The sequence below is a fragment of the Lissotriton vulgaris genome, chromosome 7, assembly GCF_964263255.1.
Source record: "Lissotriton vulgaris chromosome 7, aLisVul1.2, whole genome shotgun sequence".
Lineage (NCBI taxonomy): Eukaryota > Metazoa > Chordata > Amphibia > Caudata > Salamandridae > Lissotriton > Lissotriton vulgaris.
Window position 1 is genome coordinate 1,404,527,601 of NC_141695.1, and position 27,433 is coordinate 1,404,555,033.

Below are 27,433 nucleotides of genomic sequence, written 5' to 3' on the forward strand. Positions count from 1 at the left end.
CCCTTGAAGCAGGACAATGCACAGGTATCCATTCCAACGCAGATAAAAGTGCCTGTAACTGCCCCTCCCTGTGAAGTTAACTGTTCTTGCTCTCCCCACTGACTAGCTCCCTGCCGGAGTTGGTAGGCCCAGGTAATTCTAACCGACTGCACTGCCACTTACCTAAGTTTTCTTTGAAAAAGTTTGTAAGCATCCAGTACATTGACTTTGCCAAGTCTTGTTCATGGCTGAGAAAAATTACACTGATTTATTATTGCTTGTAAAATCTTTATCTTCGGAACTCTCCAAGAGGATCTTTTTCACTCTAGTGTCTAAATCAAGGCTGCAAGGAGAGCAGCAAGGGACGCTCAGAAGGCCAAACGGCAAAAGGTAACAAAGGCTCCAAAAGGCACAGACTCTAGACAGCCACCATGTCCTCGACATTGAGACATGGCACACGTACAAAGGACCGCACTGGTCCTGAACAAAGGACACTGATGGTGTCAAACCTTCGAACCAAACCTTGGCACTAGCTTGAGAAGGGATGAAGGAGAAGGAAATGGACCTGAAGCATAAAGAGCATGTGGAATAAACAGACTCGAAGCAGAGATGACAGCTCTCCTGCAGTGATGACCTCTTAAAACGAGTGAATCCCTCCGAGACCCTCGTATTCGAGGGAAATGGAAGGTGCAAAACCAGGCATCAAGATGCCCTTGATGCTAGAGCACAATGAAGAGGAGCAGGAGGAAACACTCAAGGAATCAGAACCCAATTTCTAGTAATAGATTGTATTTTTAGAAGCATTTCCTCTAATGTATTTCAGTGACTCCTGACCCCAAGACAGAAGTAGGAGAAAGGAAAGTTAGCTTGGGGTGCGGGGGTAGAGCAGCAAAGTAGGGAGGAGAGACCAAACATAAGGGGGAAGACACGAGAAGAGGAAGGAAGAATGGGAAAATGCTGGGCAAAATAAGAAAGGGCTGGGCGCAGAAGAGTATGGACGGAAAATGACAACTAAGTTCCAAAGGAGAGGAATGCGGGAAGAAGGGCACTGCAAGGGGAACTCAGTGAAACGGAGAGAGGATGGAACGGAGCGTGAGAGGGCTAAAGTAAAGCAGACTTAGCCTAGGGAATAGAAAACATCAGGTGTGCAGCACAGGTTTTCTGTGCGAAGTCACCTTCAGGGCCCAGACCTGCTAGGGCAGCTCCTACCACACCTGGATACTTCGAGAGAAAGAAGGGCGAGGCACATTCTTCCGGCGTCCTGTTCACCGCGGCAACTCTTGCTCACAGCCAGAAGTCCAGCAGCACCCCCCCCCCCCCACACCCCACCCCACCCCACCCCATCCCGAAAAAACAAAACAAGAAGCTCACAGCCAATGTCAGCAGGCTGCAGTAGCACAGTCATCCAGGGTTGTACTTAGAGGCCTTAGAAGGCGAGTGTGCACTTGTCTACGAGACCTAAACAGAAAGCGCGGTAAGGACGGAGATCTGCGTGGGTCTCAGCAACCAACCAACCACACAAAAAAAACTCCAATAGAAAACTTAAATGTCCTATTATTTCTCGTGTTTCCCTTTTAAGCGTAGCATCTGCCAGACTGCCATCGCTCGGCCTCTAGCACTGGATGCCTGGGCTTCTCAACGGGGAGTCCAGAGGAGGGCGTAGTGCTTGTGAACACTACCAACCGCAAAGGCAGCGTTAAGGTGACATGCCCTCCGAGGTCGAGTGCCACGAAGTGATGCAAACACTCGACTACGTCATCTTTCTTTAGTGTCCAATTTTCCTCCCTTCTAGCACCAGTGATCGTAACTGCTAAATCTACTAGAGTTAAAACCAGGAAACTGACATTTTTCGTTGTTGCGTTTTTTAATGACCCGACACTCCACAATCTTAGATACAGGGACCTGAGACATATTGGCAGAACCATCATTCACTTCTCGACAGCTTAGCCATTTCACAGGATACACAGATCTTACGGGCTCAGGCAGCAGAGCAATCTTTCATGATACACTTATCCTATAACCTAAGGCGTGGATGTCCAACGTACGTCCAAGAGAGCTCGATTCATGCCAGAATTTTAGGTTAGCGATTGTCTATGTTACTGAGTTCCATAGAGTTTAGTGGATTTAAATAGATCGCATGTCTTTCAGGCATGGATCTGCCCTCTTGGATCTAAGTTGGACTCTCTGGCCCAAAGTCTCAAACACATACAACTCAAGTTTAAAAAAAATGTACACTCATACGGCAGCATTATCCCTCAGATTACTCTCGTCTCTCAGGCTCAGGGAGATATCACTCCAAACATTTACCATTCTACTTAAAAACATTGGCGCAAAAGTAAGCTGTGTCCTATTCTCACATGCTCAGGTGGGTAGGTATTGAGGGTGAGGACTATCGATACCCAACATTAGCTCTTCAGGGCCTGTGGTGAGGTGGGCATAGGCCACAGATATCCCTTATGTAATATTAAAGTCCCCCAAAGCCCATTAAGAACAAAACAGAAACCCAGCACATTCCCACTCAACGGACTTGAAGCCTCTGCACAGTTAAAGCCAGGAGACCCACTTCCAGGGGTCATATCACCCGTCCAGTTAACCCCCGACAGACCAAACCTCCCGCCAGGTTAGAATGAACAAAGTGGTCAGGAGCCCTATGCAGATATCAGGGCCAGGGAGAAAGCAATTTAAAAATATAGGGTTTTGGGTAGAGCCAGAGGTTCATCGTTCGCAACCCATCTCCTCTGGGGTAGTTGTCCAAGATCCAGAGTCATTGCCACTTCTAAAGCACTCCTGAATGTCCGACGCAGTTACATGGCTCATCTTTGGAGGGGCTGCATCTAAGAACCAGCCACCAAAGAGCTCAAGGACACTCAAGCAAAAGTCAATGTCCAGAGGTGACAGGGTGGCCCCCCTAGGAAGCAAAGGCATCACTCGTCAGGGTGTGGCGCAGTCCCCGATACAGCCGCCCAGTGTTCATTGCCATTCAACACGTTACCCAAAGGCCTTGGCGTGCCTGGGCATGGTCCAAGAAAGTCTAGGAAGCACTAAGATCAGAGGCGGAGGCTCCTTGAGCGTACAGGCCCCTCTGCAATACTGTATCCTACTTCTTCTTGGGCTCCTTGCAGGCTACCACGTATCTCTGTGCCACGTTCAGGGGTGGCGAGTATCCGTCGGCGTAGGATGTGTCTTCAAAGAGCACTGAGTAGTCGTCCTGCGGCTGTTGGAGAAAAGGGAGACGGCAATCAGTGAAGCAAAATAAGGTTCTATTTGAATTTGGATAAAATGAGATCAAACACTGAAGGGATGGGTGGAGAGTATAACATAAGGTGGGGCAGAAGCATAAATACTAGTAAAACAAATCAAGCGGCTTTGGTTTAAGATGGATTTGCCTGTGAGAAGTGCGCATCAGCAGTTTTAAGGTTTCTTTAATTACAATTACGTGTCAGTGTATGAATCTCTGGCACATCTTGTACTTCCACAAGTAGCTAGAGAGAAGTCCCACTGGGCCACCATGAGATGAAGTGTAGCATGTTTTAAAAGTCATAGTCTGACTCCAAAAGGCAGTGTTCCTAGAAACAGTTGATTAGAGGCCGTTCAGGATGTCTTCTTAGGGGGCAAATAATGTCAGGGAGTAACACTCACAACAAATGGACTAGTAGATGCCTGTATAGTTTACATTACCATCGCTTTTCATCACATGTTACCAACCACACTGTACCCACCACCCCATATTCTCGGATTAGTAAACAGCTGTAGTGATAAAGAGTTGAAAGGTTAACTTGACCTTTTAGGTCGAGCCTGGGCTGCGCATGCGCGGTTCTGCGAGGTATGCTGTAGTCCGGTACGGCCTTGAAGCACCGTCCTCCCTCCGCCCATATTATTAATTGGCTTGTGCCACTGTCCACTGTAAAATGTGTTTTTTTAATTATTCAATAGGCTTAGTAGTCCCTCCTTGTCTTATTTTGTAAACTCCCATGAGGACATCCACTGTTACGTGTGTTGTTACGCGGTAGGCTTAAATTACAGCCTCTGAGCACGATTTTCTCAAACAGCAGGCAGGACACGGTCTCTAACGCTTTACAAAAAAATATTTATAGCGCAGGCACCAAAAGCAATAGGTCTCGCATTTGCGAGATTTTAAGCTACTTTTATTTATCATTTTAAAAAACAACACTTAAATAAAAGTAATCATTAACAATAGCTCAAACTCTTGTAAATGCGAGACCCATTGCATTGCAAATGCCTGTTTGAGACCTCTAAACGATTACTTGGTGGTTGTTTAGTAGAGCTAAGCTCTTTCCTTCTGCAGTTGCAAACGGAGTTCTCAGTAAGAGGAGAGTGGAATGTGGACAGACGAGTCTTTGTGTCTGGTGGGCTCTGCTGTATTAGGAAAAGTGAACTGTCAAGCAATCTGTATAGGGGGAGGGCCACTTCTTGTGGATTCTGTCACTTCAAGGGCCTGGAACCTGTGGTCATCTTACAAGTAAGGGCACACTAATTTAATGCCAGCACCAGAGGGGCACAAAGTGTACAAGGATAATGTCAGCAAACAAGTGGACGTGTAGGTGTGATGGTACCACCAAAAGGGAGCAGAAATGTAAGATTAAGAGATCCACTCCCCCCACAGTGCCCTCAGAATAATGTCCTTGCAATACAGTACTCTATTGACCTTTGTCGACGGCTGTGTTTCTAATCTAAACCCCAAGATATTCAGTAGTGTGAAAATGCTTGGAGTTCATGTGACTTACAGTTAAAGTGTAAATTGTAAAACAAGCCCTTATTTTTTGCCATACCTGTATTCTCCCACGTACAGCTACCAGGCAACAAGCAACATGTTGCATTATTTACTAATATGACTATTAGACTATTATTTCCAGTACCGTGTAATTTATGTATGTATCTGTGCCTCTACACACTCTGATATCTGGATGCTGACTGATCACTAGTACCACATTGTTAATGTGTAGCTTACTTTACGTACTTGTCTTCCTGTACATGTATACCATTATATTGCAGTCTCCCACACACACCTAAATCACCGCCCCATCATGGATCCTATCGGCAAGCACACATATAAAATCAACTACCCACCGGCACTCACCAAAAAAGCCGCTAAACGCTTTAAACACAACTTCCTTAGGTCACACCATGAAACACCCTTTGCTGACACCTACTTCTCACCGGTCAATGGATCCCTGAACACTGATATCATCTTCCACACCACACGCAGAGCTCAATGGCAAAAGGCGTTCCACACCCTACTCTCCGTCTCTTCCACCAAGAAATCCTCTCACAGCCTAACTCTTTCCATCACGCCATCCCAACTCTTTCCAGGCAGAGCCACCATCACCATCTACAATAACGGGATTGTCCTATCTCAATCCACAGACAGGAACCTGGAACTACTAGACAACTTGTTCCCGACTCTCATAGAGCACCTCTCCAACTCGCGGAACAACATCTCAATGAGGGACACACCTATTACCCCGGACCCCCCATCTCCTACCCGCAACTCTTCTATCCCAGTTCAGCACCGGGCAGGTGACTCAAGCGCATCTAACACTGACTCAGATTGCTCCCCCTCATACACCACCCACACCCCCACCCCTTCTCCCAACTCACGGTCATCCACACTCCTCATCAACACTACTCACACACCTACAGATGGCCTTAACACCCCGCTCACCGCAGACGGCACAGCTCCCTCCCACAGCACACCTAATCTAGTTCAACACCAGAACAACACCCCTATTTACAAATCCCCCTCTCTATCCCCCCCTATACTCAGCCCCCATTACCCTCGAAATAACCACGCAGAACACACACCCTCTCTCAATCTAACTACCCCTCCCCACAACAGGGCCACCTCCAATCTCATCTCCCCTCCTACTCTCAGCCCCCACTACCAGACCGGTTCCCCCACCACCACTATCAGTCTCCCAGACTACACCCTGATCCGCCCGCCTACCATCAATGCCCTCACCCAGACCGCCAACCTCCTACCTACCTCATTCACTCCTCTCCCGCCCAAAACTTCTCTCCCCCCTAACATCACCCAGTACACTAACACAACGCAACCCCGTTCGAACACCAGCCCTCCCTCCCATCAGCACGCAAATTCCCTAGTCGGTCAGTCACCTTTGGCTACCACCCCCAACCCCACCCCCTCCCCCTCCACCTACCTCACGATGGACAACACCCCCTCCACCTACCCCACGATGGACAACATCATGGCCACTCTCTTCCAGATCAAAGAAGACATACACATCATCAAAGAACTACTCTCCATACACCCCACACATCCCTTACCCACCCCCACGACCCGCCCCAAACTGGCCACTCCCCCCCCAGCAGACACCCTCACACACCCGCCCAAATTGGCCACTTCCCCTACGGCCGACACCCACACCCTACACCGGGCGTCAATACCTGTTCATAGTCGCAAATTCTGTCCTCGGCCCCCTCGCCGTCCCTGCAACCCCGCACACAACTTCACCTCCCAACCCATCGTGTCCTCCGCCCTCCCAATCAACTCTCCCCCAACCGGACCTCAATGCCAGCTCGCAATCGCAACAACCGCCCTCGTCGCACCCACAACCCTATTTCTGATCTCGACACACTCACCCTTCTCCGCTCCTATGACCCAGCATCCCAAAATGACACAACCTCCCTACACCTCACCATCCCCTCGATACACTCAAATCCACTTAGACCCCCCACACTAAACAACAGATCCTCCATCCCCAATAACCTCAGAAGAGTCCCCCTCGCTCTTGAACCACCCACCACCCCCAGCACACCCCGTCTCAAATGCACCCTCCTCAATTGTAGATCGGCCTCGAAACATGCCGCCGCCATTGCAGAGCTCCTCTTATCGCGGGACCTCGACATAATCATACTGACTGAAACTTGGCTAACTGAATCTTCTACACCTATAATGGACATTCTAGTTCCCCCTAACTACCACATTATCAGGCTCGACAGATCAGGCCAACTGGGGGGTGGAATCGCATGCATTTACAGGAACAACATCTCTGTTCGGAGAGCCAACTCCACCTCACTACCATCTCCAAATTCCTGTGAATACATCTGCCTCGACATTATCAGTGAGGGCAAACCGATATGCTCTCTTCACAGCATTTACCACCCTCCCAGGGACAACTCCACCTTCTCCCAACAAATCATGGATATGATCTCAACCAATTCCGGGCGGCAGCTCACCCAAATATACCTTGGGGACTTTAACCTCCATTGGAACGATCGTAATGACGCGGTGGTAAATAGTCTTAAAAATGTCCTCGACGCTCTTAACCTCACCCAAATATGCAACAGCCCGACCCACGAGAAAGGCTCTATCCTTGACCGGATCATCTCCAAAGAGGACTCTATCCTACTAGAGTCCATCCAACCCTGTGACTGGTCAGATCACCATATTATCACATTCTTCATCAATGAAAAAGTTAAAGTCAACCCGACTCAATTCCCCAAACCGAAAGTTTGGAAAAGAGACATGAAAAAACTCAACCCAGGCTCTTTGCCCCCCAACAGGCTCAATCTCCTTCTTCCACCGACAGACGATACGGACGTTCAAACCCTGACTGACCACTATCTCAATGCCATGACCACAATAATTAATGAGGCTGCACCTATGCAGCTGAAAAGAGTCACTACTAAAATCTCCAACCCATGGTACGACGGGAGTCTCAATGAGGATAGACGAGACATGCGAATGGCTGAACGTATCTGGAGAGCAGCTCCCTCTGCAATGCACCTAAAAGACCTGAAGAAAAAGAGAAACGCCTACTTCAGGAAAATAAAACGTACAAAATCAGACTTCTTCAGCCGCCAGCTCGACCAGGCAAAAAACAGACCGAGAAAACTATTTGAGCTTATCAGATCACAATCCAAGGAACAACCCCAACCAATTAACACTGCGAGTAAAGCACCCTCCTGTGAAGACTTCGCTGCTTTCTTTATCCAAAAAACTGACAACATAAAAAGCGATCTCCTTATTGATGCAAGCCTCCATTCCAAACCCCAGTGCCCAGCAACCGCTGAACCAAAAAACAATGCTACATGGTCAACCTTTGGCACATACTCGGAAGAAGAAATTGGTAAACTGCTCAACACCCTGAAACCATCCAATCACCTCACGGACCCCTTGCCTGCCTCCGCAGTAAAAGACTTTACCCCTCTGCTTCTCCCTCTCTGGACTAAAATTGTCAACAGCTCTCTCCAACAAAGAAGCATCCCTGACTCCCTCAAAGTTGGTCAAGTCACACCTCTACTAAAAAAGCCCACAGCCGACCCCTCTGACCTCAACAACTACCGACCCATCACCAATATTCCCACCCTCGCCAAACTACTAGAAAAATGCGCACAACTACAATTGACTAAGCACATTGAGCAATTTGATCTCCTCAACCCGCACCAGTCAGGCTTCCGAGCGGGACATAGTACTGAAACGGCCATGACGCACATAATGGACGACGCACTTCAAATGCTAGACCAAAACGACACTTGCCTCCTCATCCTTCTTGATCTCTCTTCAGCATTCGACACTGTTAAACATGAGAATCTGCTAGAATTCCTAAACACAAGAATGGGCTTATCTGGTACTGTTCTCAAGTGGTTCACTTCCTTTCTTCACAACAGGACGCAGAAATTCAAGAGCAACAACCTGATGTCCTCGCCAATACCTGTAACGCTAGGAGTCCCCCAGGGCTCCTCTTTATCCCCAACTCTGTTCAACCTAGTCATGGAACCACTCACCACCTTGCTACAAGCATCCAATGTACACTTTCACATGTACGCCGATGACACCCAACTTTATCTCAAATTACAATCTCCCAATGACATCCTGCTCCTGAACGCAACAATCAGATGCACCCAATCCTGGCTTGCCGATAATCACCTTAAACTCAATGCCCTGAAAACAGAGTTCCTTCTGATCTCACCTCCAGCTAAGAGCTCCACTGCTCAAACCTGGCTTTAACACCTAACTGCACTCAATGTCCAACCCACCATCGTGGACTCAGCAAAATCTTTAGGCATTACACTTGACACCAATCTCAACATGCAGCAACACATCAGCAAGGCAACTAAGGGCGCGAACTTCCAGATCAATACTCTGAGAAAACTTAAACCCTTCCTCCCAGCCAAAGACTTCCAAACCGCAGTACAAGCTATAGTCATCCCCCGAATTGAATACGGCAGCACTGCACTAGTCGGACTCCCCCTAACCACAACGCACCCCTAAGAGCCTCCCTAAACGCTGCAGCGAGACTCATCACTGGGTCAAAAAAGCACTCCCACATTACCCCTGACCTGAGAGCCCTGAATTGGCTGCCATTTGATGCCAGAATACACCTGAAAATCGCCTGCATGACACACAAGGCGGTTCACCTTAAATCACCCGGTTACCTCGCCCAGAAATTGACAATATCTGGCGGAACCAGAAACACTAGAGGCACAAATAATCTTCTGCTGAAACCGCGAAAATTCCGGAAGGAAAAAACATATAAGCGCTCCTTCTCTGGAATGGCACCTAGGATCTGGAACTCTCTCCCTCCAGAAACAAGGCTTATCCCATCCACTACACTCTTTAAAAAAGAAGTAAAAGCTATCCTCATGGCTAAATACACTTGAACTAGTATCTAGAACTCTGTTAACACTGTACTACATGCTTCTACCTGCTTGACCCCTTTGCCTACTTGTATGAGTAGTCTCCCTCACATACCCCGTATGTAACCTAGTTGTACTGTTTGATTTATTGATTTATTTGTATGATTACGCCCCCATCATGTACCCCTCTATGTAACCTATTTGTACTGTTTTGATTTATTGATTTATTGGTATGAGTACGCCACCATCTATGTAAAGCGCTCTGATATCTGCAAAGATCTTGTCCGCGCTATATAAAACTTTTAAAATAAATAAAATAAATAAATAAAATACTAGTTGCAATGTGCCGGCAAATGCAAGGACATAGCACACATTAAGAAAGATCAGATACTTCACAATAAGCAATAACATGTTTTGAAGCAGCTTTCCACCAAGGAAACACTAAAACTGGTCGGGTTGAATAGACATAAACACGGAGTCCAGACACAGTGCCTAACATATTTCTCATACACTAAGTGGCAAAATGGTGGTGTGTGGCAATCTTGTACCAAGATTTGGACATATCCTATGAACCACTTCTTTGTTCTGTGCCACAATACACTTATTGAAAATCAACCCCCACACACGCACACCTCCAGTGTAAGCCTCCCAATCTCCATACATCGACCCACAATCCCTACATTGAAGGGTTGTAAAATAGCAGCATAACTGTTCGTTAGTTCGGAGTTCAGGGTCCAAATAAAAAGACATCTTTTGGGAATAAAAGTACAAAGCATGGCTTTGTTTAAGGATGAAAATCCCAAAGTGTTCCCAATATGCGAGTGTGGCTGCTGCCCTCTTGAACCAGGCTATAGGGTGACGGACGAAGGCAGCATACTTATTGTGAGGGGTATGGGTCATTTATACGTGTAGCCCCGCCAAGAGACAACCAACCCTCTCACTTTTGGAGATCTGTTTGTTGCCTCACAACTCGGACAAGTATAAAGAGTCCCTGTAGCTTGGGTACTGTGTGTTGTGGGTCTGCCTGTACGCAAGCCGAATGGTCAGTGTTTGGGTCAAATGGAATCCATGTTTATGTATTTGACAAGGTTGAGGTGTCCTTTGTACTATACTACTGAAGCAAGTCAAAAACAATTTTGAGTGATTTTATGATATGGAAACAAGTTTCAGCAACTGCCAGTGATTGCTGTTTGAAGGAGGGTGTGGCATCACATTTAATTCCCTGGATTCTGATCACTTTCACTGTGTTTGGCGGGGGGCAGTGGTTAATGATATTGTGAATTCCTCTCTATCCTCCGGCATAGTGCCGGATGAATTGAAATTCACCATTGTAAAGCCACTAAAGAAAAAACAAAATATAGACCCTTCTAATCTCTCCAATTATAGGCCCATATCCTTATTACCCACTTTAGGTAAGATCACAGAGAGAATGGTCTATAAAGAACTTTCCAATGTTTCTGAATCAGCACAGATTTTCCACCCTCGTCAATCTGGCTTTTGCCTGAAACATTCCACGGAATCCGTGCTACTGGAGAGATCGGACACCATGAAATTTATCACAGGCAATGGCAAGAAGGTAGTGCTGATCCTTTTGGATCTGTCTGCCGCTTTTGATACCATCTCTCATAACATCCTGCTAGCCAGACCTAAATCTTGCAGCGTTTCCAACATTGCACTGGCCTGGATCACATCCTTCCTGTCTAGTCGGAGGCAAGCAGCCTCCCTGGGTACTTTTCTATCCTAAGAACGCACCATCACCACGGGAGTCCCACAGGGTACCTCACTTAGTCCACCCCTCTTTAATATATACATGGCCCGCTTATCTCCCTCATTTCGGCTTACAGGATTGAAACAACATCTTATGCTGATGACACTCAGCTGATCCGGTCCCTTGAGAAAAACTCCACGGAAGCTGAAAAAAATTTCAAAGCCTGTCTTACGGCGGTCATCAAATGGATGAAAAACAACCACCTCAGTTGTAACACGGATAAGACAGAAATCCTGTTGGTAGGGAAAAATAACCTCTTTCAACCCAAGGACTGGTGGCCGGAAGAGGCAGCAGCCCCTCCATCCACTGTGGAGGTGGCCAAAAACCTGGGGGTGTGGCTTGACTCCTCCTTCTCCTTCAGACCCCATGCACTTAAGGTGGTGGGTACATGCTTTGGCCTAATTAAAACCATGAAAGAATTCTTTGATTTGATTCCGCTTGCTGCAAGGAAAACAGTGGCAGTGGCTTTAATACTCTCACGCCAAGCCTACTGTAATAGGCTCCTGGCAGGGGTCAATAAATCAACCCTGAGGAGACTACAGGTAGTGCAAAATGCAGCAGCTAGGTTGGTCTTAAAACTGTCCCGTAAGGAGTCAGCCTTAGCAGCTCTGCAAACCCTTAATTCGCTTGCGTTACACAAAATAATTTTATTCATACTTCTCCTCACGACTTTCAGAGCAACTCGCCGATTAGGGCCAGTATCTCTCACCACAAGATTTACACTATACACGACAATGAGGACACTCAGATCTACTTCTGCAAACCTAATTGCCAGGCTACAAACTTAAAACCAGGGGAGGGAAGTCTGCTACGGTGTGAGGGGCAACGGCCTGGAATTTCATGCCAAACAAATTAAGATCAATGGAATCGGAAAAGCAGCTTAGGAAGTCCTTAAAGACATGCATTAATGGAACATCTGATGAATCTTGCTTTGCACTCATCTAAATCCTAACTCCTCACTGCTGAAGCTCATTATCTCATAGCGCCAGGAGGCTCCCTTGGGAGTGACAGTTTGCGCTTCATAAATGCCACATTTCATTTCATTTCAGTGTCAGCTGGCCACCAAATATTAGGGGAAAAAGTGTTCTCTTGTCCTAGTGGTAGTATTTCCGTCTTTTCCGAGTTGCACTTTAGATGATTGGTTTTCAACCATTGGAAGTGGATGGTGAGACTCTGCAAATATGTTATTTAATCACACGCACAGAACACTCATTGTGGGGACCTGAACATGTTACCACTCTTGTGGGGACTTACTCAATAGTGATAATTGGCTATTAAATATAGTCATGGCCACTTGGATAAATGTTCATTTGATCAAATATATGCTCAAATAACATATCCACAGTTAAAATACTGCATGTCCCCTAGAGGTACATAATAGAGTAATTAAGTTACAAATGCATCAGAAAATACCATGCATCAGGATTGCACTAGAGAAATTAAAAACTGTAACCATTTGCTTATGCTCAAAGTCTTAGGAGAAAGGGTCCAGCATATGGAGAAAAAGTATTCAAGCAATGCGGTCAAGTGGAAACTCAATGCGATTAATTACTTTCATTTACGTCAAAGTAAATATTGGATCACATTTCCCTAAGGGTGACATGTTATGTTAATGTCGGCCTAAGGATGGTGTGAGATGATGTTCACAGAAGTGGTACAGGATAATAGTAGTATTATTGCCTCTTAATGGTCTACAAGCATGGCAATAGTCTCCCAAGAGGTAACACGTGAAGCAAATGATGTTCAAGTCCCCACAGAGATAGTGTGTGATTATAGGAAGGTTGAAGTCAAAACTCAACTGTAAATGTATTCTTGTTGAGTCCTACAAAGATAGTGTAGGATTATAGGAATTTTAAAGTTCCCATAGAGATATTGTGTGGCAACAGGGTCGCTCAAGTCCCCACAGAGATGGCGTTTCGTTACTAGAATGTTCAAGTCCCCACAAAGATAGTGTCTGGTCACTGGGATCTTCAAGTCCCCATAGTGACGGTGTGTTATTAGGATGTTCAAGTTCTCACAGAGGTAGTGTGTGGTTACTGGGATGGCATGCTCAAACCTGCACGTTAATAGTGTTGCAATGTCCAAGTCTTAAAACAATTACATGTGAAGATAATGATGTTCAAGTCCCCATGGAGATACAGCATGATTATAGGCATGTTCAAGTCTCCACATATTGTTTGCTTATAGTAGTGTTCAAGGCCCTACTGAGATAGTGTATAGAGATTATCATGGCCAAGTACATACAGTGATAGCGTGTACAAATAATGCTATTCAAGTCCTCACAGAGATACTGTGTAAGTACAAGCATGTTCAAGCACCCATATAGTGTGTTAATATAGTGGTGTTCGGGTCACTACTGAGATAGTTTGTGAAGAGAATCATGGTCAATTAACCACATTTACAGTGTGTAAAGATAATGTTCAACTCCCCACAAATTCAAGTCCCCACACAGTGTGTTAAAATAATCATGTTCAAGTCATCAAAGTGATTGTATGTAAAGATGATGTCTGCATTTCTACACAGCTAGTGTGAAGATACAGATGTCAAAGTGCCCATAGAAATAGTGTGTGAAAGTAATCTTTTTGAAGTCCCCACAAAGATATTGTGTGATTATAGTAATGTTCAAGTCCCCACCGAGATAGTGTGTGGTTATTGCGATGTTTAAGTCCCCACCAAGATAGTGTGTAAAGACAATTGTGCTCAAGTCCCTTCAATAATATTGTGTAAAGACAATATTCAAGTCTCCAAACAAATAGTGAATGAATGTAATGATGGTCAAGTTCAAACAGTACTAGCGCATGACTATAGGCTTGTTCAAAGCTGCACATAGATAGTGTGTGGTTATGGGGATGTTCAAGTCCCTACTGAGATTCTGTGTGGAGATTATCATTGTCAAGTCCATATAGGGATAGTGAGTAAAAGATCGCTATTTTCAAGTTCCCATCAAGATAGTGTATGGTTGGGGGAGGAGCTTCGCGGGCAACCAAGATGGCCGCGTAAGCTCGGAGCTCCGCGGACCTTCCGATCCTCCGCAACTATCCTGCTCGTAATCCTGATCCACGAGGGTGGATACTCGTTGCTGGTGGCTACCTGAGGCGAGCACCGTTTTCAGAACTCAAATCGGTGTCTCCTACGCGGAGCTACGTCGAGTGGGACTCCGTGCCAGCTCGGTGCCATTGTCTCTGCGGACTCCGCTACTACGTCTTGCTGAACTGTGGAGTGCCAGCCTGCTTTCGTCACCGGTAAAGTGAGCCGGATAGCGGTGCTAGTTGGACGGCGAAGCGCACCTGGAACTGTCTCCCGCTGACGTCCCGGACACCGTTCCGGGTTTCTGGGCTTGGACTTGCTTGGCATAGCCCTTTGTTCTTTGAGACCTAACATGGCGGGCAAGGGTGACCTCGACAAGCCATCTAATAGAGGGGGGCGCAATAAACCGCAACAACAACAGCAGAATCGGATTGAGCGCTACACTCAGCTGAAAACACTGCCTGCTACAGGTCCCTCTGCCAAGGGCATCCCACACTCGGGCTCGCCGGACGGCTCTGAGCCCACCTTGAACGACATTTTGGGAGCCATCACTAGTTTTCGGGCAGACATGCAGCAACAGCATGAAGTCCTCACACACAAGGTGGATGGCATGGCCGTTGATTTGTCCCTCATCAGAGCCGACCTGGGCAAGACTAATGACAGGGTCAAGAACCTGGACATTAAAACGGCCAGTCTCACAGAAGACGTTTCGGATATGCAAACGGAGGTCCGGAACCTGCAGAGGACGGCGGAGCACTTCGCGAAGCGGCTGGATGATTTCGAAAGCCGGGCCAGGCGGCAGAACGTCCGCATTGTCGGCGTACCGGAGGGTTCGGAGGAGGCGGCGACGGACCTCCTCGTTGAGGATTTGATCAGAACACATCTTGCCCCGCCTGGCCTCAGTAACTTTTTCTCGGTGGAGCGTGCCCACCGGGTGCCGGGTGGCCCGCCGAAGACTGGCGTGGCGCCTAGACCCATCGTGGCCCGGCTGCTTAACTTTCGCGACAGGGATGCCATCCTGCAGGCCTCCAGGCGCCATGGCCCTCTTAAATTTCAGAACGCTGATGTTCATTTCTACCCGGATTTCACCAGGACAGTGCAGCGACAGCGCCAAAGCTATTCTGGGGTGAAGCGCCGGCTACGGGACCTGGGCCTTAAGTATTCTATGATGTTCCCTGCTAAGCTCCGGATCGAATACGAGGGCCGTGCCCTGTTCTTCGACTTCGCCGAGAACGTCAGTGACTGGCTGGACACTCTACCACCGCGCCGAGAAGCACAGGAGGACCACGAGGGTGGCGCGGCTGGCGGCCCGGACCCATGAGACTTGGTTCTGTAATGGGTGACTAAATGACTCTCTTGCTTGCCTCTGGGGCTATCCAATGTCGCTCTTAGTTCCCGTATTATCTTTCCTGTCAGTACATGGAGGGTGGCGGGAGGTGTTCGCGGAGAGTCCTTACTCCCCTGGGTGTCTTTTTGTAGAGTAGTTATGGGGCGACAGGCACACTGCTGGTTGGGGGGGCTTTTTAGTCACATGCAGGGGTGCAGGGTGGGGGGTGCAATTTCGCGGGGTTTGTTCCTTGTTTGTTCTATTTCTTTTTCTTCTTTAAGGCAATGGACTGTGTGTTTTGTTGAACAATGTATGATCGGGTCGAACGGAGTCGGGTGGGGCGGGTTGCTTGGGGATGGGGGGTAGGAAACTAAAAGTGCTTAGCTGGAATGTCAATGGATTAGGTGATAGGGTCAAGAGAGGGGTGGTGCTACAGCTGATAAAAAGGAACATGCCTGATGTGGTTTTACTGCAGGAAACGCACTTGGTGGGCAACTCTTGCAGGGCCCTGAATCGCAGGGGTTATAAAATGGTCGCCCACTCTGGGTTCTCTTCGGGCTCCCGGGGGGCGGGCGTCCTTGTACGTGCGTCCCTTCCGCTTGAGATAGACGTCACCCTGCTAGATGATAGGGGGCGTTACGCAGCTGTGGCAGGGAGGTGGGAGGGGCGGTCCCTGGCCCTGCTGTCGGTTTATGTTCCCCCTGGTCTCCAGTCTAGCACCTTCCGGGACCTTGGTGGCGCCATTTTGTCTCTGCCCTCGGGCCTGTTGATCCTGGGGGGGACTTCAATTCAGTCTGCTCTGGTACCCTGGATCGTCAGCCACCGAGAGACCTCCCGGGTTCCCAAACGTGGCTGCCGACCTTCCTTGACTCTATGGGTCTGGTGGACTGTTGGCGACTTTTACATCCGGCGCTTCGCCAGTTTTTGTTCCTCTCCGGTGCCCATGGAAGTCTGTCCCGCTTGGACTATGTCCTCACCCTTGCGGCGCAATCGCCTGCCATTTCTGAGGCGCGTTTTTTGGCAAGGGGCATTTCCGACCACTCGCCGTTGTGGATCTCCTTTGACTTCGGTGTCCTTTTGTCCAGCCGCCCGGCGGCCGTAAATCCCTGGTATTTCCGCAACCACAACATGCGAGCGTTGCTGGCCAAGGCCATCGCCTTATATTTTACAGAAAATACTGGCTCAGTGGGCTCTGCGGTCACCCTTTGGGAAGCCTTTAAAACGGTGTTGCGGGGTGAGGCCTTGGCTCTCATCGCGGCGGCCAACAGAACTCGTGATGCTGATCTCCTGCAAGTTGAGGAGGAGGTCTTGGACCTCGAGTCCCGTCTGGGGCCCGAGCCCGAACCCGCCCTCCTGCATGAACTCTCTCTGAAGCAATCGGAGTATCACGATCTTGCCACGAATGCGGCCCTGCTCTTAGCGAAAGAGCAGCAGGGCCGCATTTATGACGTCGGTGATAAGGCTGGTAAGTTGCTGGCCTGGCTGGACAGGCGGGAGATGGCGAGCCGAGTGGTTCCGGAGATCCTGTGCGAGGACGGAGTGGTGGTTACTGATCCGAGCGCCATCGCCGAGTCCTTTGCTGACTATTTCCGGGGGGTCTACACCTCCGGGTCAGACCGCTCCGAGGCCGACTCGGCTGAATTCCTCTCGGCGATAGATCTTCCTTGCCTCTCTGAGGAGGACAGGGTGGACATTGACCGGGACATCACTGCGGACGAGATCGCCTTGGCGATCCGCGCTTTGCGTACGGGTAAAGCAACCGGACCCAATGGTATACCGGTTGAACTATATAAGATCCGGCCGGACGTGATCTCTCCTCACTTGAAAGACATGTTCCTCCGTGCCCGGAAGGATGGCGTCTTCCCCCTGGACCAGCGACTGGCCACTATTGTGGTTATTCACAAGGATGGCAAGCCGCGAGATGTTTGTAGGTCCTACCGCCCTATTTCTCTCCTCAACGCCGAACCCAAGATCCTGGCCAAACTGTTGGCTAACCGATTGGTCGGGGTCATTAGCGACCTGGTGCACCCGGATCAGTCCGGTTTTATACCCCGCCGCAATACTGCCCTTAACCTGAGACGCTTGCATGGCGTTATGGCCAGAGTTCACGCCCTCACTGAACCGGCGGTGCTGGCCTCCCTCGATGCCACAATGGCTTTTGATTCCTTGGAATGGAATTATTTGTGGGCAGTCTTGACGAAACTTGGTTTTGGGCCGGGCTTCCTGGGCTGGGTGCAACTTCTTTATTCTAGCCCCCTGGCTGCTGTTACGGTGAATGGTCGTATGTCTGCTCCCTTCGCACTTCAGCGAGGCACCAGACAGGGCTGTCCCCTGTCTCCGCTCCTGTTTGCGCTGGCTCTGGAGCCCCTCGCGGCGATGTTGCGCTCGCACCCTGACTTGCATGGGATCTCCTGGTCCCCGGGCTTTGAGGACAGGGTCTCCCTGTACGCGGATGACATCCTGCTGTATCTCACCTCCCCTTGCAAGTCGCTTATCGTGGCGTGCGACGTGCTCAGGCTGTTTGGGCGTTACTCCGGCCTGATTATTAACTGGGCCAAATCCTCCCTTTACATCCTCAAGGGCGACACGCCGCGCCTTCCCAGAGGCTGTAATATCCAGCTGGCGGGACAGGGCTTTAAGTACTTGGGGATTTATATTTCACATAACCCTAAGGCAAGGTATGACCAAAACTTGCTTCCCCCGCTCCACCGTTTGCGGCGGGACGTGGAGAGTTGGCGTAAGCTCCCTCTCTCGTTGCTGGGCCGGGCGGCGTTGTTTAAAATGATGTCCCTGCCCAGGTTCCTGTATGCCTTGCAGAATACTCAGGACCTTGTCCCGGCCCGCTACTTCAGGGAGGTCGAGAGTCTGCAGCGTGCCCTTCTTTGGGACGGACGACCCCGTGTCGCTGTCCGGAAGCTCACCATGCCATGGTATGATGGGGGCATTGCACTACCGGACGTGCGGAGATATTACTGGGCCTCTCAACTTACCGCCATCAATCATGGTTTTTACGGTCCCGTGGACAACCCCGGTTATGCCATGGACCGCTGGCTTTTGCACGGAGGCAATTACTATCGCGCCCTATATTCTAGATCCTTTGATCGTAACCTCACTGGCCCGACTAAGGCGGCGGTCCATACGTGGCGGACGGTCACTAAGATACAGGGCTGGCAGGGCAGACTGACGAGATTTACCCCTCTCTTTGATTCTGACATTTTGGGCAAGCTTTGGCACACCAAGGGCTTCGAGAAGTGGGATCTCATAGGCATCTCGAGGGTTGAGGACATGCTCTCCAGGGGGGTGGTCAAGACTTTCCCACAGCTGCAGGCGGAGTATAAATTGAGTGTTACGGAGTTTTTCCGCTACGCCCAGCTGCAGCATGCAATAACTGCCGCCAGATCGGAGGAGGGCGACATCCCCGAAAGTTCCCCCTTGGAGGACAGGGTGTTGGACGGGCATATGCCTGATAGCGCCATCTCTCTGTCCTACAAGAAACTAATCAACGTCCAGGTGGACCTCCTCCAGCGCTTGCGAGAACAGTGGGTGGCCGATGGGCTGGAACTGGACGATGAGGACTGGCAGAGTGCTGTGTCCTCCCCTAAGGAGGTAGCCATTTCCTCGCGTCTGAGATTGGTCCAGTTTAAAATCCTTCACCGAGTGTATGTCACCGGCCCCAGGCTGGTGCACATGGGCTTCTCGCCGGATGGCCTCTGCCGCCGTGGCTGCGGAGCCCTTGCCACCTTTCTTCATATACTGTGGGAGTGCCCCGTTATTGCCCCTTATTGGGAGAGGGTTCATAGAGTGATGCGGGAGGTGACTGGAGTGGAGTTGGCGGCGGAGGCGCGTAGGTGCCTCCTGAATGTTTGGGAGCCTAATGACTATGATACGGCGCAGACCCGATGGGCCACACTGGGCAATATGGTTGCTAAACGAGACATAGCGCAGAGGTGGGGTTCTAATGTGGCCCCCCTGGTGGTACAATGGAAGGCCAACATGGACTGGTGTATGTTGCGCGAAAAGACTGTGTACACTGCCAGGGGGCGGCCTCAGACGTGGAACAAGGTATGGGGTGCCTGGAATGCCTATAGAGGGGACTTGTGTTTACCACCTGCACCGTTGCCACGAGATGAACGCTTGTCGCCATAGACGTTGACGACAGCTATGTTACACTTGTACTGATTCTCCTGCTCTTCCTTCCCCCCCCCCCGCTTTTGCTACATTCTGTCTCAGTTCTTTCTACAACTTCTCCAGCTCCTTCCGCCTCCTACCGACTAGTGGTCTTCTTCATTTCCATTGCCTTTTTCGCGCCCTTGGGCGCTTGTTTAAGTTTTTGTTTAAAAAACAGTAAAACAACCTGCATTGTCCTGAAATGAATCGCTAGGCACTATGACCGTTCTATACTATGCTGCCTTGCCTCCGGGATGTTGGGCTGAATAGCTGTGTGCTTTTTACAATAAAGGTTTTAAAAAATTAAAAAAAAAAAAAAAGATAGTGTATGGTTAAAGGTTGGTTCAAGCCTCCACATGGTGTATGATTATAGTGTTGCTCAAATCTCAACTGAGATAGATTGTGAAGATAATCGTGTTCAAATTCGGAGATGGATAGTGTGTAAAGATGATGTTCAACTCCCCACATGTTCGAGTTCCCACATAAAGTTTGTGAAGATAATGATGTTCGAGTCACCAGAGTGATAGTATGTAAAGATGATGTCCACATCCCCACACAGATGGTGTGTGAAGATAATGATGTTCAAGTTCCACAGGGAAGTGTATGCGCATAAGAATATTTAAGCCCACAATGAAACTGTTTGTGAAAGTAATCTTGTTGAAGCCCCCAAAGAGATAGTGTGTGATTATAGAAATGTTCAAGTTCCCACAGAGTTAGTGTTTGTAGGAAGGTGGAAATCCGACTATATGGTTACCCCAACTTTTTGCCTAGTGTTTAGCTGGTTTTCGACTTAGTTGGCCTGGGATCCTGCTAATCAGGGGCCCAGGCTATCTGCTATGACTGTAAAATGGACTCCATGTACTTTAGGTACATCTCCAATTGGATAGTGGGTCATCTTTGTGAGCCCCTGTATAGTGTTCCTTAGGTACCCAGGGCATAGGTGCATCCAAGGCCTACCAGGGGCTGCAGCATTTATTATGCCACCCCTGGCTGGCCATCCAAATTGACACAACTGGCTGATCACTCAGCTGGGGCAAGGTCGTGTAATCACCCCTTGCTTAGATACAGTATTCATATATCTAACCTTATATATAGACACATATGCACCTATAAGTCACTCCTATGGCAGGCCTTAACAATCCTGAAGGCAGTGTGCTTGGTTTTATGTGAGATGGTGCTCTAGCATGAGCTGAGCCTGTCTGCAGCTTTCGGAACCATGTCCTTATAGCTGTTCTATGATATAGCCATACAATATACTCTTAAGTGCATTATAATCCTCGCGGGTAATGCTAACTTTGGTTTGGCTTCATCAAAACATGTCGTGTAAGGTGTCATACGCTTTGGAATACTACCCCCCTTGCCAGTTCTGGCGACGGGAGTAGCATTCCACCCTTCTAGAGGGAGAAGACATGTTGTTCCCGTTAATCCCGGTTAAAGTTAACCAGAGCCTCAGCATCACAAAATGGATGCTGCTGCCACAGACACAAGTCTGACCTCCTGCTGCTGGGAGTCCTTCCAGCGAGGGAGGCTTGGACAATAGGTTTCCTGTCTTGGGAGGTGCTAGCACCACCCCAGACAGGCCATAGTGTATTGGGGCAGGGAGGGCTGAATTAAATGAGACACTGCCTGGGGCACACAAGGTGCTCCATGCATAGCCCGGTTCAAACCAGTTGCTAGGGCACTCCATCCCCAGCTCTGGCGCAAAACTGGACAAAGGGAAAGGGATGTAACCACCCCCTTCCCTGGTCCCACCCATAGGTTGGACCTAGCAGGTAATCCAGCCCCTTTAATTCGTATAAAGCTAGGAGCTGAGTCTAGAGACTTTAGATGTATCCTGAACTGAAACTTGAAACAAAACTCTGGACCTTCGACATTCTACTGCAACTAGCAGACTGAAGAATCTCCCTTGTGGTCAAGAAGTGACCACCCTGTGCAAACAGACACCAACAGCGACATGCCGGTTTGCTTTGTTGACGCTCCCGCCAGAGCACAGAGCCAGACAGGAACTGGACTTCCAGACTTCTATGACCAGACTCACATCTGCAGCAGAGCTGAGACCCGTGGAGGCGACGAGAGACGTGGGACCGGACGTCTTGAAAAACCTGCTTATTGCAAATTGTGTAGCTTCTGAGGCACCCTCGAAGTTGTGCATTGGGGATTGAGAAGCCCCAGCCCGAGCCACATTTGCACCAACGCACAGCCCTCCATGAGCGCCGCGTGGGGCCTCCTGTTGCCTTTGAGCTCGACGCGCCTTTCCAGTCACTTGCCCGTTGGCTAGTGACCTCTGTGAAGGCGATCCTTTGAATCTACACTGCTGGCCTGGTTGCTTCAGGCCTGCTCCTGCTTCTCTGAAAAGGAGAAGCCCCCCAACCCTTGCTGGTCTGAATCGAAGCGAATATTCGATTCCTGCTTGGGTCGCATTTGCCAAGGCTCGTTGGGTCCAATCCGGGTCCCGACGACGCAGACATCTCGATCCATCGTGGGACAGCTCGATTCCAGCGCCTGGTCGTCGTCGACCTGGACCTCGTGGCTGCAGAGACAAGCTTCACGACATCACCTGATTGCTTCACAATATCGCCTTGTTCCTTCCTGGTCACTGGCTAGTGACCCAGACTCTGTCCCCTCTGCTTTCAGGTACTCTTCACCCTCGATCCCATCTTGGATCCAACCGGACACTTCTCTCCTGGTCGTTTGCAGCCTCTTTTCACAGGTCTCCATAGGATTCAGCGACGAAACCCAACACACCTATGCACCCGGCTCCTGTGGGCGAGGTAACGAGAGTACTCCGGTGCTCCTGTGGGTATTGACTATCTAAGTGTCCTAGCTTTCAGTAGCCTTGTTGCCACCTGCTGGTTTAGTAAACCCCTCCTACATGGTCCCTGTGCAAACACTCCACGGGCCCCCCCCCCTCCACCACACTGGCGTGTGAAGTTCTTGAAGAGCCCAAGAAGTCGGCTAGTTAACCTCCAGGCCACCCGATTACCTGGCTCCACTTCTCTGACACCCTCATTCCCGCAGGATGTGCGTGGGAGGGATCAGACTCCACCGCATTGGCTGATGAGGTGAAGACGTGTGAACGTTACCTGCTGCTGGGGTGGACGGCTGGAAGGGCATTGGATGATGAGGCTACCTGCTGCTGGCGCGGATGGCTGGAAGGGGATTGGATGATGAGTAAAACCAGAGAAACAAACTCCTGATGTTTGATGACTGCCCACGAATTCCACATTTAAGACACTAGCCTTCTGCAACCGGAGAGCTGCTCACGGCCAGGCTTTGCTCCGCTGTGCGCTTGTGCTGGGCGGCATCATCGTTGTGGTCAGAGGAGGGCCTGGCTTTGCTCCACTGGTGGCCTGGCCGGGCTTGGCTCCGCCGGGTCACAAAAAACCACAACTCCCAGCAGCCCCTTGCGGCAAGGAAGCCGCCGACGCCCTCGAAACCAGGAAGTGCCTGGGGGCATAAAGGAGCACCTGCGAGAGAGTGCTGCGGGAGCCTTCTGCAACCGGAGAGCTGCTCACGGCCGGGCTTTGCTCCACTGTGCGCTTGTGCTGGGCGGCATCATCGTTGTGGTCAGAGGAGGGCCGGGCTTTGCTCCGCTGGTGGCCTGGCCGGGCTTGGCTCTGCCAGGTCACAAAGAAACCACAACTCCCAGCAGCTCCTTGCAGCAAGCAAGCCGCCGACGCCCTCGAAACCAGGAAGTGCCTGGGGGCATAAAGGAACACCGGCTCCCTCGTCCCGCGGGCCTGCCCGGGAGAAGCCCGGGACAAGGGCGGGGCCGTCTGCGGCCGTCAGAGGCCGGAGGAGGCTGGGCTGGGCCACGGACTTTGGCTCCTGTATTTGGTCTATGGACATAGAGTAAGCCCTACTTTTTTAATCATTGATTTATGTCTTGTTTTAATAACTTGGTCTTATTGTCCTGATAGTCCTTTGTACCACAATCAGGCTTGACTCTTGCTACCTCATTTACCCTAAAATTTGCATCTGTAAAGCCTCATTATGTCTAAACTCAGGTCGGCTAAACCAGCGGCAGCAAATGAGGTCCGGACAATGGATAATTATCTTGTTAAGGTTGCAAGCAAAATTAATAAAGACAGGAGATTATCACTAGGGAGGGGTAGTCCAGATAGTTCACCTATAAAGCTGAGTGCACCTTCCACACTGTTGCCTCATATAGACAGTGGTTTGCCCGCTGCAAATAATGATGACATAATTAATGACGATTCCATTATAATGCCAACAGAGGAGCGGGAAATTGTAACTGAAACTACCCCTAGTCAGAGATCATCACCCTCCCCAAGGCCCTCTCCACCTCAAACACCTGTACGGAGGATAGTGCGTGCCTGCAGGAAGGCACCTGTCAAAAGGGTGGTGGGTAGGAAGACTAAAAAGACAGGCCCAACACCACAGAATAGGGAAGATAGCCCAGAGCCTGTAAATACAGTGGGTGGGAGCACTTTACATCCAGCCCACATTGAACTCTTGGTTTCCATTATGGAGACTAAACTAAAGGCATTGATTAGACCCCTGGAGGAAAAGATAGATTTAGTTGCCAGTGAGGTCTCTAGACTTGGTAGTCTTATAGATTCCCACATGACCCGGCTCCCTACTCAGATGAGTCCTCAAACTGGCCTACAAGGTCATTTGGGTAATACTGCAGAGGGACCTGTTGGCCTAGCACCAGTTAGCTCTAGGGATAATGGCCTAGGGGTTACTGCTCAGGTGCCCACAGTTGTACATGCACCGAACATCTCAACTGCAAACCCACTAATAGTGGCAACACCTATAGTACAAACACCAGCACAACCCCAAGTAGCACTAAATGGTACCCAAAATAAACTAGCAGGGGGAGATACGGCCGGGCGAAGTAGGATTAGGAGGAAGAACTCTGTCAACCTCCCACCGGAGTGTGTTCCATACACAGTGGTTTTAACAAATGTACCTGAGGTTGACTCCTGCCTAACAGACCCTAGGCTAGAAACACATGCAGCCTTAAAAAATAAAACCCTTGCTTGGTTGAATAGGAACTGTGGCTTTCCGTATGCCTTTTCTAACGATATAATATCTACACGCTGAGTCAGTTGGATTGGCAATGGTAGGAAAAATACAAGTGGGGACTGTATTATTATACATTTTAAACATCCGCAACACGTTGCAACTGTCCTCCTTAGAGCTGCCTCCCTACCAAACCTTGATAACTCAGTATGTGCTAGACCTCTTGGTTTTTTCTATAATCATCTGGACAACTCCCAACATAGAGTGCCTCATAACCAAAGGTATCTTGCACAGGGGCATGGGAGGGGAATGACTGGTTGTGGGTCGAATGCTCCTTTAAATGTACCCCTGCAACACATTAGAGCGGACTCTTACTGTTATCAGGTGGCAAACAGGCAGTTTGATCACAGTTTACCTCTCTATAATCGTTTTTCTGCCCTGTCATCATTAGAGGAAAACGATTGACTGCCTGTTGTTCCGGAGAATTCTAGTCAGATATTAACTCAGTCTTTTAAAATTGCTACTTGGAACATAGCTGGCTTGAAGAACAAAATTGGGAATGACGATTGGCTACAGTCATTAAAATCCTATGATATCATTGCCCTACAAGAGACTTGGGACCAAACAAATAGTTTCTCTTTGGATGGATTTTGTCATTTTTTCAACCCAGCCAGTAGTAGTGTGGCAGGAAGATCTAAGGGGGGTCTGTTAACCCTTTTCAAATTGGACATAAAAGGAACTTTAACTCAATGTTCTTCGGGCTCGGAAAACTGTCTGATTGTTGAACTATCTATTCAGGATAAAACCAAGATTATGTTTGTTAATTTTTATAATTCACAGGCAAATGAGCATACCAGTCAAAACTTGGAACTATTGGATACATTTTTGTCAACGTACAGTACTAATGTAAATGCCTTTGAATTGATATTACTAGGGGACTTTAACATTCACCCATGTACACTACCCTGCATTATTCATGATGCTGATGGTCCCCCCCCTCTCCACACCTGTCCATCTGGAACATACTAGGCGAGGAGAGCTCCTCGAAACATTTCTTGCAAGATGGAACCTACATGAATCAGGATGTGGGGATGGGAAAGATAGGTCCCCTACTTTCAAGGGTAAAGACGTGGGCACTATTATAGATTATATTTTTGTGTCTTCTTGTTTGTTAAATAATGTGACAAAATACTATACAGAGGTGTCAGTTTTTAGCGATCATAATCCTGTTTTAATTGAAATGATGCATTCGGATTTAATTTCTTTAAAATCAGTAAAAATTAGAGGGGGACAAAATGTTATGGTAAAAGATCAAAACTGTAGGCTGAAATGTACAAAAATAGTCCCTGAAACTTTTCTTCAAGAGGTCTTGTCCAAAGTGGAGGATGAAGTTGCAATATGCTTAGCGAATAGAATAGAATGTAAGGATGCTATAGCAGCATTTGATAATATCTGTATTGAAATTAACCAAAGTCTGCAGAAAAAAATCGAGGCAGCCCCCGCAACAGGGAAAAAGATGGTTCGATAGGAAATGCTCAAAAGCGCATGGCGTGCTATTAAAAACTCTGAAAGCCATCCCTAAAAACCGCACAGATATTGCTAATGCTAGGATTGCTTATAAAACAAGCATTGGAAATGCAATAGGTATCGCATTAGGAAAGTTTGAGCGATTGGTATTGTAAATGACACTTTTTTTATTAATGTGTTGGTTTTGAAAATAGCAAAATTAATAGCTTTGTCAGTTACAATGTCAATAGTATTAACTTTCGCAAATGTGACACCTATAGCATTTGTAATGCAATGTGTGTTGTATTTACGTGACTTAGATGTATTGATATTACAAATAACAATGGCTTTTAATTTTGTAAATAATTAATACTTAAATAAAAGTTATTGTAATTTATAATGGCAATAGCTTAAATGTTTGTAAATAACTTTTCTGAAGATTATGTTCAGTGTATTTTATTGTGACGAAAATCCAAGAACATTGCATTTGCACCTACACACAAACAGAGGCACACACACACACATAGATGTGGTGGTGGTGGATCTGGGGGATATGGTGGTGGTGGATGTGGTGGTGGATGTGGTGTTGGTGGATGTGGTGGTGTTGGTGGATGTGGTGGTGTTGGTGGATGTGGTGGTGTTGGTGGATGTGGTGGTGGTGGATGTGGTGGTGGTGGATGCGGTGGTGGATGCGGTGGTGGTGGATGCGGTGGTGGTGGATGCGGTGGTGGTGGTGGATGCGGTGGTGGTGATGGATGTGTTGGATGTGGTGGTGGATGTGGTGGTGGTGGATGCGGTGAAACTGGTGGTGGATGTGGTGGTGTATGTGGTGGTGGTGGATGCGGTGGTGGATGTGGTGGTGGATGTGGTGGTGATGTGGTGTTGGTGGATGCGGTGGTGGTGGATGCGGTGGTGGTGGTGGATGTGGTGGTGGTGGTGGATGTGGTGGTGGTGGAAGTGGTGGTGGATGTGTTGGATGTGGTGGTGGATGTGGTGGTGTTGGTGGATGTGGTGGTGGATGTGGTGGTGGATGTGGTGGTGGATGCGGT

General features: G+C 48.7%; 1 protein-coding gene across 6 annotated transcripts in view; it reads right to left on the bottom strand.

Moving 5' to 3' along the window:
* Positions 1 to 1,824: 1,824 nt before the first annotated feature.
* Positions 1,825 to 27,433, bottom strand: part of SGF29 (SAGA complex associated factor 29) — a 282,314-nt gene continuing 256,705 nt past the window's right edge. For all 6 annotated transcript variants that reach the window (XM_086932174.1, XM_086932172.1, XM_086932171.1 and 3 more), the window contains exon 10: positions 1,825 to 3,193. In XM_086932174.1, coding sequence (XP_086788300.1) covers positions 3,077 to 3,193 — 117 coding nt within the window. In that variant the 3' untranslated portion in view covers positions 1,825 to 3,076. The remainder of the gene's footprint in view (positions 3,194 to 27,433) is intronic.